This window comes from Emys orbicularis, chromosome 1, assembly GCF_028017835.1.
Source record: "Emys orbicularis isolate rEmyOrb1 chromosome 1, rEmyOrb1.hap1, whole genome shotgun sequence".
Classification (NCBI taxonomy): Eukaryota; Metazoa; Chordata; order Testudines; family Emydidae; genus Emys; species Emys orbicularis.
In genome coordinates, this window is record NC_088683.1 from 73776024 (window position 1) to 73795449 (window position 19426).

The window sequence follows — 19426 nt, forward strand, 5'->3', positions numbered from 1 at the left end:
CAACTAAACCAGGCTACAAAATTGGGAGAGCCAGACTGAGTGAAGAGAAACTGGGGCAGCAAGAATAGAAGTACTTGTGGCACCTTAGAGACTAACAAATTTATTAGCCCATGACCAGAATGGTGAGCTGGTGCTGCTACAAGAACTAAGAAGAAAATTCTGTGAGGGACAGAAAGGCGAAACCACCAAAAAAAGAAAGTACGTCTAACACCTTAAACTAAATTCAAACTGACCTACCATCTGCATGTGACTGAACATAACAGTATTTTATTTGTAAATCGTTTTCAGCTGTAGATAACTTAATTCATTTCACTTTTTCAAGAAAAAAGCAATATACAAAACCCCCAACGGATTTGAAAAGTTTCTAATAGTAGCATTCCCATAGGTCACTGCCTTTTTATTAAATGGTATTTTAGTAAAAATGCATCCAAACTAGTCTCCCTTGCATGTTGGGATACCTCTTTTTATTCACACTTCAGTATGTGAGAGGGCTTTTTCTTAAAACTAATTGGACAACAAGGTACTGAAAGCAAACACTGCCCTAAGCTCCAAATAAAAGAAGCTGCTTCTACCTGTTAAACTACTATTTTCCGTGTCCTATTTATTGTTTATATTACAGTAGCACTTGGAGGCCCCAACTCCGATTAGAGCCCAGCTGTGTTAGGCACTGTATAAACAGAGTGAAAAGACAGCCCTTTCTTTTAAAGTGATAAATATTTCCATTTTAACTTCAAAACTCCAAGTGGAGTGTTAAAAGGATTCATATTTTTCTAGCCATGACTGAAGAAGAACAACACGTCCTATGAATTATGGTTGGTTTTTTAAATTTAACAAACACCTACGGACAAGACCAACAAGCAGAATAAAGTATTTCTCTAACAGTTGTTGTCCTTGTTATCTCAGTTCTTCAATTAGGTCATGACACACATGAAACCCTAGTGTTATGTCCACTGGCCCACGTGCTCACCCAAGAAGATGGTGACCTTGACTAATATGCCCAAACACCCGATAGAAGAGGTCAGTCACTTACTTGATGGTCCATGAGAGTCTTTGATCTCACCATGATTCTGCGTGTGCAATGCAATTGGAGAACGAAGAACAGCGAACAAAAAAAGTCCAGGCCAGGAAGAAGCAAAATGTGCAGAGACGTCAGCAACAGGAGCAAAAGGAAAGAGGAAGCACAATGAAAACAGAGTTAGTTTATCACTAAAATACAACATGCACATCAATATTAAGGGAAGACTTCAAAAGGACTTAACAGTTCAGAAACAAAACAACGTTGAAGCAACAAAACTGACAAATATGCTTATAGGAAGCCATTATTAGCTTAGATACAGTTAGTGAGCAGCTAATATCCCTTTTTAGATAGACAAAAGTAGGTCTTCCGAAAGATGTTCAGAAATTTAGTGTTCACAAAACTCATTACAACAGAACATGTCTCAAGATCTGTAATTAAATCAGTTTCAGAAAACCACAATGTCCTATGAAAGCGTTAGGATTCTAGGACAATCCATCTAAAAGAAAAAAATCGTTTCTCTCAAATTGTACATGTAAACAGAAACATTCCTAAAAGCGCATTAAATGTGCAGCATCCACTAGTATGATGCAGCCACGCATAACCATTTATGCAAAATTATTATTTTAGAAGTCTCAGTGTTTTAGTTCATTAAGTACAGCTACCCATCACACAACATATTTTTCCTGTGTAGGAAACAAGACAAACAATGGAAACTGAAGAGTTAAACAAGAAGCATTGTGTTCGTGCATCTCCAAAGAACTGTAAGCTGTATCACAAATTTCCCCCACCTAAGTCTCCACTGAACTATATATAGTTGTAATCATTGCAGGAGGATGGAGTACTTATAAAGTAACAGCCCACCCCACCTCACCTTTTTTGGGATGGGACGTAATTTGACTTGTATTATTAATCATTTATATTCCATTAGTATCCAAAGCTCCAGTCAGGATCAGGACCACTTGGGCTGGGGGCTGTACAGATATAAGATATGATCCATCCCTGCCCCCAAGTGCTTACCATTTTAAAAGAGACATAAATGTTGGGATCAAAGGATAAAACAAGCATTGTGACATGCCCACTATTGGGGAAAAAATATCCCCAATTGCTCCTCTGCTAAGCTATAGTTTATCTTTTCAATTTTAGCTCTTTCCTAGTCTAGTTGTGTGTGTGTGTGTGTGTGTGTGTGTGTGTGTGTGTGTGTGTGTGTGTGTGTGTGTGTGTGTGTGTGTGTGTGAGAGAGAGAGAGAGTGAGAGAGAGAGAGAGAGTGATTTAAACAGGACTTTTGCACATCTGACTAACTTTTTTTAAATAATAAAAAAAAAAGTATAAAATCCAGTGCTTTGGAAAGCCCAACCAAAACCCTACCCAGTGTTCACTGAGATGGCAAACCCTAGCCATATTTTAAAAAAGGTGTCAGGTTTGCCTCCATGTCAGCAAACATGAGCCCATGTCACCCCCCGAGGCTCCCAACTCTGTGAGGTGTATCAGAAGGAGTCTCTTGCCTCCTGGAGAACATGGCCATGTCCCTATTTAGCGATGGGGGTTCCTGTGCCACTTGGCTGCCCTGGAGAGGTTAATACTCAGTTCAGTCTGAAAATGTTGTTACTATTGTAACAAGATCAGTAAAAAAAGAAAACTTCAAATTTTTCAGTTTGTTTACTGGGCGCATTTGGAAGCACATTCTGTATAGTCCATTTCAGTTTCTCCTGTTTAGTCAGCTAGTTAGTTTCACTCTGTTTGCCTGGATCTTTCACAGAGTATCAGGTGAGAGAAAGAACATGTTTTTAAATAGGGGAATGTGATTGCAAAACCCTCAGAAGTTAAAGGAAACTTGGGGACTAAAGTAGTATCAAACTCATGTTTAAAAAAACTGGACATATATCAAGTTGGTTTCTCTTTAACTGCATAATACAGTACGATAGCATACTTAAAATGGGAACATAATACATGTTATCGCAAATGGGATTATATTACCTTACTGTTTTTAGATTTGAGAAAGTTCCAAGAGCAACAAAACAGCAGAGAGGCATGCAGTAATAGAACAACGGTGTAAGAATTAATTCAGTGTGATAATGAGTCAGAACACCAAGCCTTTCCTGATCTGCACCACTCTGCTACATCTGCCAGTTCATAGTAAGAGCTTTAAAGCAAAAGCAGGAGTTGGGAGAGATGGGAAACAAAGTATTAATGAACAAGCATACAGGGATGAGAGGGTTCTGCAATTTAAGCTTCCTAATCAATCAGCGTTTCTCAAATACGGCAACCAGGGGGTTTCCATGCAGCCACGACAGCTTCCTGAGCGGTGATGGTGGGGGAGGCAAAGGTTCTGCTCCTCCCACTTCCTTCTCTGTTCCTCCTGGATGCACAGCCCTGCACGGCCCCTGGAGACAGGCGGGGTACAATGCTGCAGGAGTACAGGGAGTTCTCTACTGGCGTGGGAGGGCAATGAGGCTCTGGCTTCAGTCCTGGGGTGGTTGGGAGGCAGGCTCCAGAGGCGGGATTTAGGGAGCCTGGTTGCGCAGACCAGAGCTCCAGCCATGGGGCTTCAGGTGCCAACACCCGGCTCCGGCTGCAGGGTTTCAGGCACTGACCCCCAGCTCTGGCCACACAGCCCTGGACTTTGGCCATGGGCTTCAGTTCAGGCTCCAATCCCTGGCCACGCAGCAGCAGGCTCCAATCCCCGTCTCTGGTCACACAGTGCTGGCCCCAGGCCCTGGGCGCTGGCCCCAGGTGCTGACCCCAGCGGCAGCTGCTGGCTCCAGGCACCAACCCCCAGTCGCGTGCTCCGATCCCCAGTCCTGGCCGCTGACCCTGGCTGCTGACTCATAGTGGCAGTGGGCGCCGATCCCTGGGCGCATGGCAGCAAGCACTGGCCCCGGCCCCACGCCGATCCCTGGCCCCAGGTGTGCGCTGATCCCCAGGCATGTGGCAGCGGGTGCTAGCTTCAGCCTCGTGGTGGTGGGCACTGTCCCTGGGCTTCAACTCCCTGCCCCGGCCATGCAGCTCCTGCTCCGAGCGCAGGCACTGGCCCCATCCCCAGCCGTGCAGCTCCTGCCCCCAGCTCTGGGCTCTGGCCGTGGGCGCCAACACCCTGCTCCAGCCGCACAGCTGCAGGGCTCGCCACCCACCCTCCTTTCTCTTGGCCCCGCATCCATGCCCCTCTCCCCATCACTCCTGGACCCCACCACCTTCCTAGCCCTGAATCTACCCCTCCATCACCCCAGACCCCACTGCCTCCACCTCCAACCCCATCCTGTCCCCCATCCAGGGCTTAATTTTTCCTGGGACTTGCTGAGAAAAGTGATATTAACAAACATACAAATATCACTTCTCACAGTAATATTTTTATTATTGAGTCTGCAAAAAAACCTACATGAATAAATTACAATGATGTGGATGTGTATATGTGCTATTTATTTGTTTTTCCTAAAGTTAATCAAGTATTTTTAAGAGAAAGTGTCCGTGCGGCCACCAGCAAGAGTTGGTGGCCAAACACTCTGAGGCCACCAAAAAATTTGTTACAAGAACCCCTGCGAATGGTCTGTACACTGTCATAGTGGTGAAATACACAGTGAAAAAGCACAGCAGCAGTCTTTACACCACTAACTACCTCTCAAGTACTGTCTTAACCAAGTAACATCATCAGAATTAGACCGCATAGAGCAGGAGAGCTTGTCACCTGAGATGACTACGGCCTTTTATATAAATATTTTAGCACTGTATGGTTAACCCTTGGACTGATACAAAGAGCTTCTATGCTATAGGATGAAACACAAGTCTAACTCTGTTCCTGATCTTCACCAATAAGCACAGTGTTTATACTGAGATTGGAGTCCATAATGCCCAAGCACCAGCCTGAACTATAGATATTATACAGTGCATCTATACCTAACAACACAAAAGTATATGTTTGTAATCTAGAGTCTTAACTGAAGATAACCTCTTTCCAGGATCTATTCTGGATACAAGAGACCTCTGTTTACTTCACAGAATCCTTCAGGTATCATCTGGAGTCCATACTGAAATATGTTATATGCAGTAATAAGTCTCCTAAAGGGATAAAATGTCAGGATAGACTTTTACCTATATTGACAGTGTTTACTCGGAAAAGTGAATAAAATAGCATCAGGGATTCTATGTTATTTCCTCCCCATGATTTCTATATTAAACATGCTAATTTTATTTTATTTTTTTTATTATTTTTTAAACTGCCATCTCTGCAAACAACCTACACTCAGAGTCAAGCTTGGTTCTCTCTCACATGGTCACCAGTGAAAAAGCTTTTAATGGTCAAATTAGGCCCCTATGACACCTGTGCATGTCCCACTACCTTCACTGAATTTGCACAGGTGTATCAACAGAAGTGCTCAACAAGATGAAACAGAACCCATCTTCTCCTACCCCTGTTTTGGCTATGCAAGTTTAAAAGGAGCAAAAAGCAGAAAAGCGGTCACTAGAGACAGCAACCATAACTCTGATTACAGACAAGAAAGTCTTTATACAGGTGTTCCTTCAAGTTTAAACTCATTTTAAAGAGGGGTAAGCCTAAAATTAGACCTACTACCTGTTTTGTTGTGCAAAATTACTTTCTGGTTTGATGCATTTGTGATCAGGATATATAGCAGAAACATACAAGCTCTTGATGGAAAAAGAACTGAACTATGTACTATAAACTAAATTTAAAAATATATACTTTTAAACGATCACAAATCATTGACAGAATACACATGTAACCTTAAGAATGACATTTTAAAAATTGAAAGAAAAGTTTTTAAGCTTGTCAAGACCTACTGTCAGGGATTTTTCCTGCAAAAGAAGATTGGGTATCTGCTAAAGCAATACAGAAAAGTGGCAGTCTAAAGATTACTTTAGGATACCTGTAATGTCCAACTGTTGCAGGGGTAAGTGATCCTGAATTCAAATACTAGCCGGTAACACAAATGTCTGAGTACCAAACATTTGTTTTAAAAATATTTCATGTCTGCATATGAATTCACCTATTAAAGACTTGTCCTCATACAAATATGTATCAGTTAAAACAAGTTATTTAAACTAGTACAAGTTTGTGTGTTGATATTAAGGCTGCTTGAAATTTTCAGTCAAAAACTTATTCAGCCAGAAAACTGGGGTTTCAACTAAACATGATCCACAGAAAGTCTCTTCTTACTATGTATGTTTAGAGTTTGGGGCTAAAAACTGATTTGTTTAGAGGGTTGTGGGGTTTTTTTTTTTTTTTTTTTTTTTTTAATGAAAAGTTGAAGTTTTCTGTAGGCGAAAAACAAATTAAACCAACAGAGAGTCTACTATAACTGTTGGAAAATGGCTTTATTAAACCTTAGTTAAAATGTTTTTTTAAGATATTAAAAACTATCATTGTACACCTTATTTATATGTAAACTTGCGAAGATTTACCTAAATTGGTTTAAAAATGTGTGTTTAATTAGTCAAACTAGTGCAAGTTTGCATATGAATAAGGTGTACAATGATAATTTTTAAGATATTAAAAACCACTTCAGAAAACTTGATTGCCCATATGTATTTTCAGTCCCACCCCTCCACATAAATCAGAGGAGGAGGATTTCAATTTGTATATATAGAATCTAATTCTCCAACTTGAAAAACTGAAAAAGGTCACCACATTCAGGAACAGACACACCAGGAGAGAGGGGAAAGCTTGAGCCCTTAGGGATCCAGAGATTATGTCTTTGATGAAATTCTTTTGCAGGAAATATCAACTAGGTTTCTGGACAAAGTAGCCCAAAAAAAATTGCCCTACATCCCATGGGGAAAATAGAATGGCTACATCATATAAGGATGGAAACAGGCACCCCTTTCATAGGTGTAGCAATATCTGAGGCACCCTGCTGGAGATACAAGTTCAAGAGTACCCTGTTGCCAGCTAGGTCATGGAGTATTAACATGCACGGGTGCATCAGACAGCCTCTGTCCTGTATCAAGTATCAGAGGGGTAGCCGTGTTAGTCTGAATCTGTAAAAAGCAACAGAGGGTCCTGTGGCACCTTTAAGACTAACAGAAGTATTGGGAGCATAAGCTTTCGTGGGTAAGAACCTCACTTCTTCAGATGCAAGCCTTGCATCTGAAGAAGTGAGGTTCTTACCCACGAAAGCTTATGCTCCCAATACTTCTGTTAGTCTTAAAGGTGCCACAGGACCCTCTGTTGCTCTGTCCTGTATGTTGCTCTGACTCAGGCAGGAATCCAAACTGGCGAAGCAAAAGAAGGACCCCTAGCAACTGGCAGTCAACTGTCAGAGCAAGGAGGAAGGACTGAGTCCTGTGTTGCCACAAATCAAACCACAGAAAGTTTCATATCAAGAAACAGGCATGGGCTCACTTTTAGCCAGCAAAATTCTCCAATACTCAAATACTTCATAAACATGCCATAAAACTGTGTGAAACATGCATTTTCCTTTCCAGAATCTAGAGGGAGTATTCAATATTTTCCAATAAATAATTAATTTTCTAAGATAAGTGAGCAATAGTCTTTAGAAAAAACATTAAAATAAGTTTAATATATACACTTATTATAAACAAGACCCTTTTTTTAAGCTCATCGTTAAGTTGCTGTTTGTTCACCTAAACTGCTATGTTTAAGCATGCATAACTATGTAAACTTAATATCCATAGTCCACTAAGAAAAAAACAATTATGTTGCCTGTACATAACAAAGATAAAGACCAACGGTAAAATTTTCAAAAGCACCTGAGTCACTCAGGTGATTAAGTCCCATTGGACTTCCAGTAGGATTTAGCTGCTTTTGAAAATTTTACCCCACAACCACATTGTTAAAGGATTTATCTTAAAAAGGATCATCTCACTGTCAGAGGTCAATAATTAAGGCTATTTTTGCAAACTACTGTTTATTAATAGAGCCCTACCAAATTCACAGTCCATTTTGGTCAATTTCAGAGTCATGGGATTTTAAAAATTGTAAACTTCATGATTTCAGATATTTAATTCTGAAATTTCATGGTATTGTAATTGTAGCCTTCTGTGCATATATATCTCAAAATCTTACCACCAAAGCTGAACCTGAACCTAAGTGATCATCCCAAACTGCACTTACTAGTTTCTCAGACCGATTTAAATAGCATATGTAGATCAGTGTTTATAAAACATTTCTATTATTTGAACTTTAGTAGTCACAAAAAACGCTGGACTGATAAGACTTGAAGAGTGACAATGGAATTTATCTCAATGCTGACGCTCTAGCCACTCTGTCCCATTCCTGGTGCCAGGGTGTCCTGTGGAAGGCAAGAACGGGCTCTGCACCTCCTGCAAGGGACTCTTTTCCAGGGAATCTTGGGGTAAGCCCTTTTATTTGTATCAGCAAAGCGGACCATGAATTTCTAATAGTAACAGAACAAGTACACACTGAAAACTTGTTTTTAAAGTTGTGCCTAACATCCTTGTAAAAGATATTGGAGGACAGGGTGCCCTTATCTCTAAATTTCCTGGTTTTCTAGTATTAGAATTTAGACATTTAAACTCCCACATTCAGGAAGAGCACAATGACTTTGTAGCTTTGTGTGGTCACAATCATAACTCCACCTTAAAGTCTGCCTGGTGAATTTCTTTAGTTTAAAGTAGTGACATAGGATTAGGGAGCAAAAAAGCTAGGGGCTCTCTAACTTCCTACAGACTTGTCTACCCATGGCAGTCCCTCTATATATTCTAGGAAAAACCCACTTTCCTCCAAAGTACTCCTGCTCACCCTCCATCCCGTCTGCTAATCCAGAAAGCAACAGTCATCCGAGCTGCAGCTGTTTGGGGGATGGCAGCAACTCCTGCCCTTCTGGCCCACAGCTCCTCTTCCCCTTAACTGCAATCTCCTCCTGATCGCCACCACTTCTCCGATCACTGGCTGTTGTGTCTCAGCCACTAACATAGCCTGTCAAGCAGCCTCACTTGTGAGCCCTTTCCCCAGTAACAACCCTCCCTAGAATCCTGTTATATTTTGAGCTTTCTCTGCAGGGGAGAAGGCAGGGTGCTCACCTCAGATTTTATAAATGAAAAATTAGGATTTCTGTTGTACCCTGATGAATTCACAGGAACCTGGTTATCTTTAGCATTTTCCTCTTTTTGGAGCTGCAAGACTTAATACTTCACATTTCATGCAACTAAATTTTGGTATCATAGATAAAAATCTTGCTTAGGCGAGTTTGGTAAACTAAGTTTCATGTCCCTCCCCCACCACCACCTTTCCCCCCCCTTAATAAATATAGAGTGTTAGAAAGCTTTTGCAACTTTGAAAATATCTATTTTGTGTGGTGACCTCTGCCAGAAACCCCCGTTTGAAAGACCTAAATTTGGTAGATTTTGTAAGAAGCTCAAGACTTGTTTTTACCGATTTTCAAACTTAGCTGATTTAATAGATTTTAGCAAGGGAGCAAAATATAGCTTTAAAACAGTAACATAACTGTAATCTTTATGGAAAAGTTACTGTTTTTTCATGGTAGACCAATAACTGTCCAAAGAGCGGATTATACAACTTGAATACAAATAACGAAGAACCCACAGTTCAATATTCTACCCTTTAAAATGACAAAGTTATCTGGAGATATACCTATCTCATAGAACTGGAAAGAACCTTGAAAGGTCATTGAATCCAGTCCCCTGCCTTCAGAGCAGTACCAAGTACCGTCCCTGACGTGAAAGTGAAACAACAGTAAGTTTCACCTATTGTACAAATCGAAGATTGGTAAAGAAAGCTTACATTTCATACACAACACAGTTGCAAATGCAGCACACAGCTTTGCTTCAGATAAAGTTTTGTTCTTTTCATAGAATGGCTTTATGTACATAAAACAAAATGTTTCTGTCCTAAACAGCTCTTCCAGTCAGCAATAAGATTACATTTTGATATAATTTAGGTTGCACACTCCCATGATAGTGTGTCCAGACTTTCAGATTCTCTGTATAGCCCATCAATAGCCCAAGAAGAACAGTTACAAGGTTTTCTGAAGTTCTTTAAGTTTGACAAATATAATCACAAAGTTTGTAGAACTGTTTAATTTGACTAATATACTAACAATTTCATGTAGAAGGGCACAGTGGGAGGGGGAGGGAGAGGTAAGATTAGAGATACTTTACCATACTGCATTGCTTCCATAAGAGCTACATATGAAAATTCAACCCAAGAAGTTGTTAGACAACAAAGAAGAACCTAAGCTACATTACTGTTTCACAGTTCTACAGAGGCAATATTAAGATAGCTTTCTGCTTTAGAGCAACAAAAATATACAATACAAATAATTAACAGATGAACAGTTTTTTAGTCAGAACTAAAACATTCTTGTTTTATTTTAAAAACCTTTTACCTAGTGTGCAAGTTATACATTTGTGTGCTAGACGATGAATAACAGGTTCCTGTCAATATTTAAAAGAAAGTGCCATGAACATCAAAAATATGCCTTGCCTCCCCTTTACCCTCTTAGAAGTTTTTAAACAAATAACTCATCTACAGTAAGAGACTGCACATTACTGTCCCAAACCTCTTACATTCAATCTTTACACAATTCCAAGTATCCACTACATTCAAGGGTGCACACAAGACTGGACTTGTGTACACGCCTCACCACCCTTTTCATTTCTCCCAAAATATCAAATCTAAAAGCATCTGTCTCACACCACTTTCAACTGTGCCACCTTTCCCTTAAATCTTATCACTGACTTCTTTCCACATCAAACCTCAAACTCTCTTCAACTTGAAGGCTTTAAGTTCTGCCCCCACCTGCCTGGCAAGTTATCACCTCTTATTTTCCATCTCTAAGGCCTCTAGGCCAACCACTTCTACTTTATCTCCTTCAAACTTGCAATAATATGTCTTTTCTTGTACCACCCCGTACCCAAACATCCTCTCCCTGTATGCCAAGAAGTCTCGCTCTACTCCCAATTCCTCCTCAGATCTCACTTTTCAGTTAGCCTTTCGTCACTTTCTCTGATCTGGAATTATCTGCTCCCATTGCTGTTCCTAAAAATAGATACTTTTTTTTTTTAGAATAAAGACAAGCAGCAAAACATCTGCTTCCATGGAAATTACACTTTCTTCTTTCTTCCCATTCCCACACCATCAGTAAGTTTTCTTTTCATTATCATTTAAACTACATTTTGGGGCCAGAATTATATTTATGTTTGAACAATGCAGAAAGAGTTGTTCAGAGATGCAGCTACCCTGTCAAAAGGAAAAATGTATACCTCAAAAAGGCAAAGATGAATAAAAGATCATAATGGTCAAAGATTAAATTGTCTTAAGCAGAAGAGCCTTGCAGATCGTTACAGGGACTCTAGAATATATAGAGGAAGGGCTTTCCTTAAGACTGAATCTGTCCCTAAACAAAGATCATAGAATCATAGAATATCAGGGTTGGAAGGGACCTCAGGAGGTCATCTAGTCCAACCCCCTGCTCAAAGCAGGACCAATCCCCAGACAGATTTTTGCCCCAGATCCCTAAATGGCCCCCTCAAGGATGGAACTCACAACTCTGAGTTTAGCAGGCCAATGCTCAAACCACTGAGCTATCCCTTCCCCCCCCCCCCCCCCCCCCCCCCGGTGACCTTGTTCTTACTCAAAACCAAATGAAACACTGGGACAGAGTAGGATAACCAACTCAGCCTTAGGAGGGAAAAATCAAAAACGAAACAGAAACAAAAGTGGGATTGATTTATCAAGTAGAACTCATGCCTAGATCAGAGTTTAAACTAGCATTATACATTTGAATTTAGTCCATTACTTTCTCAGCAACCAGTACATAGCGCATATGTTTTAGATTCCCTCTATTGATTGCACATTCAAAACATATTGTGTCAACAGTAGCCTTTTCCTCCAAAATAATTCCTACTATTCTTAGTCCCACTTCAGCTCCACCAGCATTATGATGGCCAGTGACGCAAGCACTTTTACCACCATGCAGGCCAATTATGCTCATAACAGGTCTACACAAGATGATGATAAAGACAACTGGCTACCAGTCTCTTATCTACATTGGTACTCCCACTACTGCTAGCGCCAGGGAAGCTGAAACAGTGGGAAGTTTAGGAAAAAGAGACTAGTTTAAACCAGGATATTTTGATATTTGATTTTTGAATTAATAAATTGCATGAAATTCCAAGTCTGTGCACTCCAAGATGCATTGCACCATAGCCCTTATACAGCATAAAGGCCCAACAGAAAAGCAGCTAGGGATGGTGGATTACATCTGACGTCATCTTAGAAATATTGGAAGTTATGTGTCTTACAATTAAAGCATATGTAAATAAGACTAAGGGACTCAACCTTGTATGGGGACATATGATATAGGGTGAATGCACTGTCATTGTTCTGTGGAGAAGAGGTGGCACTCCCTCTGCAAAAGTGGGAGGAGGTGACATCTCCCCTCAGGGGGAGGGGAAGTGATGGAGGAGAAGAGGGGGGAACATTTGAGGGACAGAGGCAGGAGGGGAGAACCTGAGGGAGAGGGGTTTTTTTTGTTTTTTTAATGGAGATCTCTCCTAGAACTGGAAGGTCATCGAGTCCAGCCCCCTGCCTTCACTAGCAGGACCAAGTACTGTTTTTGCCCCAGATCCCTAAGTGGCCCCCTCAAGGACTGAACTCACAACCCTGGGTTTAGCAGGCCAATGCTCAAACCACTGAGCTATCCCTCCCCCCTTAGTTTAGTTTAAGAGAAACTGTCTGTGAGTAACCTGAGAGAAACAGGGTGATGGAGGGAAGGCATCCAGAATGGCATAGAGAAACTGGGACTGAGAGAAACAGAGTAAGTGGAGAGGCTGAGATTTGGCAGGACAGACTGATATGCAGGAGAGGATCCCGTCAGTTTAAAGCTGGCTGGTCACGTCAGTCCGTGTTTAATCGCGTGTTCTTGAGCATCCATTCCTTTATATTCCTGATCATTGGATATAGTAATCTCCTATCATTGATTCATGTTGTCCCAGATATCCAGAACAGGAGAACCAAAGGTCCTTCAGATCCAGTGGGTCTGGTCTAACGTGCATCCCAGTAAGCAAGCATCACTGGAGTCAAGACCATCTCTTCAGGAAGTCACGAGAGGTGCTTCAGACTCAGAGACTGACTTCGGTGTTAGACAGCACCCAGTGAGATATTTGGGGAAAGGGGAACCTTGAACTAAAAACAACAACAACCTATAAGATAATAGCCTGTGCACACAGAGATAGATTTTTTTTTTATTATTTAGAGGGTTATATGTAGTTAAGTAGACTTAGTAGTAAGTTAGTATGCGCGCACATTTGAACGTGTGTGTGTGTGTGTGTGTGTGTGTGTGTGTGTGTGTGTATGTGTGTTTGAATCGGGTTTTTAATTATACACTTCCTATATTAGACATTGTAGGTAGGTAGAGTTCAGTTCTGTTTGTTCCAGTGTAAATAAAATCCCTGTTATTTTGGTTGGACGATCACTTTTATTATCTTGTCTATCGTCCCACAATCTTTTACCGCAGTGTAATTCCCCGTCCCCCCATCCCCCAATCTCTCACATGCTGAGTAAATTATACCACCCCTGTGATGGACCACTGCTAAATCTTGGTCAGTATATTTCAAATTATAACACAATAACCCTACTCTGAGAGGTCAGTTTACACATAGCACACAATATCTGCATGTGACCTGGAGAATATTATATTATGCTGCAGTTGTTGCATAGTTGCAATAATGAACCTATGGCTCTACAAGAAAAAAAACTACAAGGAGAGAAAGAAAGAGGAAGGGGATGACCCTGAACAAGTCATCCGTGCCTCAGTTCTTCTATATGTAAAATGTGAATAATACTTCTTTTCCCCACCCTGTGTCTATTTAGTTTGTATGCTCTTCAGGGCAGATACTGTCTTATTAGAGGTATGTGAAGCGCTTAGCACAATAGGGCCTCAATCTGCTCCAACTTCTGAAGGCACACCACCATATTTAGTGTATATACAGTATACACTAAATATTAAAAGAAATTGAGTCATGAGCTACTTTCCCACTCACATTTGTGATCACACTGATCACTTCCCTCTGTGGTAACTACAGCTATTGCTTAGGCAGGAAAATAGTATTAGGCAGTATTTTTTGGTCATCTTTACCCCAATAATGGTTCGTTTTTTGAAGAAAAGGAATCACACTGCATGCTTATGTTCTTGTATGATTTTAGCCCCCTGTCACCTGTTCTTTTCTCAGCTTAAATAAGAATAGCCAGCACAATGTAAACCAGACAGATCTCTGCTGACTGCCAGTAAGTGGCCTATGGACCCCATTTGGGAACTTCTGCTCTAGAATACATCCCAATATGAATGAACAGAATCCTAGTCAATACATGCATCAGTTGAAGGCCAGCCTGAGCCTGGATCCTGTGAGTAACCCACAGATTTCAAGAAATATGAAAGTCACAGAAATCTACAAAAGCCTATGAAAAGCTCAGCAGTTCAGCCTGTATCAGCTCTTATAATTTAGAGCACCATGGCAGTCAAGGGCTTCTGTACAGAGTCAGAATTCTCTCCAATCTGAAGAAGGGGAATACAGTACTATGCGACTCAGGCAACAGAAAATTTAAGTCATAATTTATTTTCCCCAGTACTAGAACAAAAGCAACCAGGTCACAGCACACAAGTTTAAGTGAAGGAATTTTTTTTTAAAGGCCCTTATTACTTCTGGCTCCCACTACTCAAACCCTTCAATATTACACAGCTATCCTGCATACTTCAGCAAGTTTCCTGTCTTTTGGGGCTCTAGGGGATAAATTCAAGTTTAGGCTATCCACACTTGCTTGCCATATTATTCATACTGTCTAATCAAATCACACAAACCCAAACACCATTGCCCCACCCCCACTCACTCCATCTCCTCCTCCCTCTATCATTCGCTCTCCCCCACCCTCACTCACTTTCACTGGGCTAGGGCAGGAGGTTGGAGTGCTGAAGAGGTGTGGGAGGGGGTCCAGGCTGAGCTTGGGGTAGGGGGTTGAGGTGCGGGCTCTGGAAGGGTTTGGGTGTGGAAGGTGGCTCAGGGCTGGGGCAGAGGGTTGGGGTGTGTGCAGGAGGGCGTGCAAGGTGCGGGCTCTGGCCGGGCGGCACTTACCTTGGGCAGCTCCTGGGAAGTGCCCAGCATGTCCAGCTCCTAGGCTCAGGGGCAGCCAGTCGGCTCCGTGTGCTTCCCCTGCCTGCAGGTACTGACCCCGCAGCTCCCATTGGCCGCTGTTCCCAGCCAAGGGGAGCTGCAGAGTTGGCAGTCGGGGAAGGGGCAGCATGTGGAGATGCCGTGGACGCCCCTGTGCCTAACTAGATATGCTAATCACTTCTGGGAATCGTGTGGAGCGCCAGGGCAGGCAGGGAGCCTGCCTTAGCCCCACTGCGCCGCCAGACTTTTAGTGGCCTATAATATCCTGGATTGGCTTCAATAGCCTCCTGGAGATTGAGCCCAATTCCAGGAGACTCACGGCCAATCTGGGAGGGTTGGCAACCCTATTCATACTCAAAAATACAAAACCTGTAAGACGCTGGGTATTTGTGCACAAAGGATTTTCAAAACAAAGAAGGAACTGAAATATTGTACTGATCCTAAATACAGTAGTAATATTTCTGTATTGATTTTCAAATACTTTAAGCAAAGTTAAACTAAAATGTGTAGTAGTCTAAGAAAATTAGATACTGTACTTAGATAAGGTTTTGGCCCCAAAAGAGAAACTTTTAATTGTGCTTACAGTTTGAAAAACACTTCTAACACAATAGCTGTGGTATAAAATAGAAACATTAAATGATACTTCACATTCTGCCTATAATCAAGGTACACATTTGTCAAACTTAATTACTACTGTAAGTATTAATCTGGCAAGCAATGCTGAACAGTGGAAAAAAGTACTTAACATTAACATCAGTTCTGAGGAGAATTCACAACGTTTTAGATTTATGGCTTGCCCACTCTGCCCTGCAGTTCAGACATTGGAAGTGTGAATAGTAGTGCGCACCGAAGTGCTGCACTGTAATTCTCCCAGGTGATCCGAGTGAGCACGAACTAAAAAGTTCCTAGTTCAGATTAACGTCGTCCTATTCAAACAGGACTACATTAACACAAACCAGGAAACTTTTAGTTCGTGCCCACAGGGTCCGCCTGGGGGAATTACAGCACAACACTTTGGCGTGCACTGCTCTTCACACCCCCACAGTCCAAACCGCAGGATAGTGTATCTGTAGCCTTAACGAACTTAGAAAAACCTACTCTATAGATCTCATTTTTAAAGCATGTCAAGGAGGTCCAACACCACACACTTAAAGTTGTCTGCATTCCTCCCAATTTACCTTTATCTCTATATTTGCTAAATATTGATAACAGAGGAAAGGTGCAGGATTCTCATCATTGCAACTAAGGTACCATGACCACAGGAGGAGGAGGAGCAGGGAGTTTCTTCAATCGGGCCCTACATTGTGGTTGACATTTGACGTACAAGGTGTGAACAAAGGCCTTGGAAAGGAGAGTACCCTCTCCCAGGGAGAAGTTCAATTCTGAATTATGTCAAGTATCAGAGGGGTAGCCGTGTTAGTCTGTATCCACATGCATTTGAAGAAGTGGGTTTTTTATCCACAAAGCTTATGCCCAAATATATCTGTTAGTCTTCAAGGTGCCACCAACCTCCTCGTTGTAATTCTGAATGAGCAAAGAGCGATCCAACATTGTTGCAGGCTGTAAAGTAGCTCACTTTATACTCATCTCCAGATAGAAACACATTTTCCATATTATTGATTATGTCCTGGAAAAACAGCTGCTTTTGATTACTTATTTTTATGGCCCAAATACTGCTGTAAGATTTTCTTTTTGCTTTTATGGGTGACCAAAAAATTGTATCAAGTAAAAAAAAAAAATATTCTTGAATTAATTTAAGCATTCCTTTATTCTCACTAAAGAAAGGAAAAATTCTAAATGAGTTTTACTTTGTTTTTGAAGGGAGGTGATTAGCTCAAAAAATGACTTCAGGAGAAAAAAGTCACATCCCACTGGACCATTCTGTATGTAACAGGCCCTCATGGAAATTCATTGAGTATTGGAGTCTTTACCAAGTAAATGACAATCTTTTAAAGAATTGTCTATGTGGGGGGAAGAAGTTCAAAAGCTATATCTTTCCCCTAGATATAATAAACCACCCCACAAAAAAACATTAGTGCATCTTGTGTCATGAAAACCTCACATATAAGCTTCGATGATTTTTTTTTCTGTAATCTTAAACGATAATATTTTAAGTTATTTTTATTGATTTAAATTTTCACAGTAACGCAAAATTATGGTTTCAGCATTTTTCTGATTTTTATCTATTTCAATTTTCAGTCGTGGGAGGTGTAAGATGATTATTTAATGATAGTAGATGTTGACATTCAAAAAATTAAAAGTTTTATACCTTTAAATATTCAAGTTGTCAACATCACATGTCAAAATATACAAAGTAAATATCTGTAAATCAAATTCTAATGAGTTATCAAACAGCATTTTTCTTACTTTGCCTATCTGTAAATTTATCATCAGAAGCGATGGAAAGATTTTTTTTGTCTGTTAGTGTTTGTATGGTGAAATCAATGTTCAACATTTACCAATAAAAATCTAGTTCTTCCAAGCCTGCTCATATATAAAGGCTTCAGCAGTTCATCATCTTCACTATTTTATTTAGTATGTTAACATAGTTGTTTAAATACGGTAGCACCTACAGACCTCCATCGGGATTAGGGCCCCACAGTCCTAGGTGCAGTATGGAAGTTGACATGGTCCCTGCCCCAGAGAGCTTACAATCCTCGATGGAAAGTACTCATTGTCCTTGAAAAAGTCCTCGGAATCCCTACCATTCCTCCTACCCCTTATCTCATGAAGCAGCACTTCAGTTACCAATCACTGACTGGAAAAAGAAAGCTAGTCTGCCCTGCTCATATGCTGATCAGCAAGACTGACAGGAATGCCCTCTACTACCTTACCCCCCCAATAGTGAGTACCAAGTCCAGGAATCAAACATTTCTTCCATGGTAATGAAATGTACTACTACAAGGTTACCAGGCAGGCCCTGCTTAACAAGTGTTGGTACATTTTACCCCTGCTGATAGGATATAAAATTTACTTTTAACACGCACTGACCAAACAGTACCCAAAATTTAAGATACAAACTCAAGATCAATGATCCTAAAAAAACCTCCATGTTTATTTAATTTGAATACATTCAATCACATTGACGTTACTCACCGAAGTTCTGTCGGGTTCCCCTTCAAATAAAACAGTCTCCATGTTGAAAGGGGCCTTGTCTCAGTATTTCTTTCAATTAGAGTTCCTCCATGCTGCAAACCTGCATATCCTGGAAGAAAACAAATCAATCATCAGTGGCTGAAATTAATTAACACTGCAACCAGATATCATTAGTGTTCTTTAACAATAATACACTAGAGCAGTGCTCAACAAAAATAATGGCTTAACTGCTACCATATGCCATTTATATCATGTGTCCTCAAAGATTCCACACACTACCTGTACAAAGGGCCTACATTAAAGGAAAATTAAGGTTGCAAAGTGAAGCGCCCAAAACTCAAGAAATGATCACATTAAGGTTGGCCTATCTTGCACATGCATTGTGATAGTCTTAAAATATAACATGTCATTTTCCCCACAGGATCACACTCGTTCAAGGCATAGAGCTGACAAAGGCCAGTGAATAAACAACAGTCAGTAAGCAAAAACCAGATTCTTCTGTATCTTTTTACATCCTCTTAGTTCAATGTGTAGCTCCAGGCCTCAATTACTGAACATCCAATCCCTACAGTGAACAAGGAATGGTTTTCTTTTACAAGCTTTTCTGTAGCACTCAATTTAGTCAGAAATTTTTATGAATTTTTAAGATCTCCACTACAGTTTAAGCAGTAGCCTAAACAGACCCGAGGCACAGAGACTAAGTGACTTTGCCACTTATGGTGCCATTTCTGGACAAGCTGGGGACTGGATCCATGTTTTTTAGGTTCCAGTCAAAAGACACACAGGATCATTCCACCCCCTTCCTCAGGACCACTGCCTTATTCTCTATATATGATGCAATCTTTTGTATGGAACAAGGAAAGGGTGCTAAGATACCAGGCTTGTTCACACCACAGTATAAAACCCTCAAAAACAGACATGAATTACTCTGGACCTAAGTTCCCTGTAAGCTGCACGGCCATGGAGCCATGCAGCACCCTATTTAGCTCTGCGCAGGCGCTCAGGGAACCCACCTGGTGACCTGCCGCAGCCGGGGTGACCTGCCGCGGTCGGGGTGCCCCTCCGCCAACCCAGCCCCAGGCGCAGTGCAACCCGGCCCCAGGCACGGCCCGGGCACCCCTTTCCCGGCCTAGGCACGGCCCGGGCCTGGACCTCCTGGGGCCGCGAAAGGGGTGCCTATCCTGCAGCCC

General features: G+C 41.3%; 1 protein-coding gene across 1 annotated transcript in view; it reads right to left on the reverse strand.

The window, feature by feature from the left end:
* Positions 1-19426, reverse strand: part of OSBPL8 (oxysterol binding protein like 8) — a 135660-nt gene that overhangs the window by 104616 nt on the left and 11618 nt on the right. Inside the window, exons 2-3 of the mRNA XM_065406921.1 lie at positions 18237-18345; positions 1031-1067 (exon numbers count right to left, since the gene is read on the reverse strand). Of these exons, the coding sequence (XP_065262993.1) occupies positions 1031-1067; positions 18237-18278 (79 nt within the window). The 5' untranslated portion in view covers positions 18279-18345. The remainder of the gene's footprint in view (positions 1-1030; positions 1068-18236; positions 18346-19426) is intronic.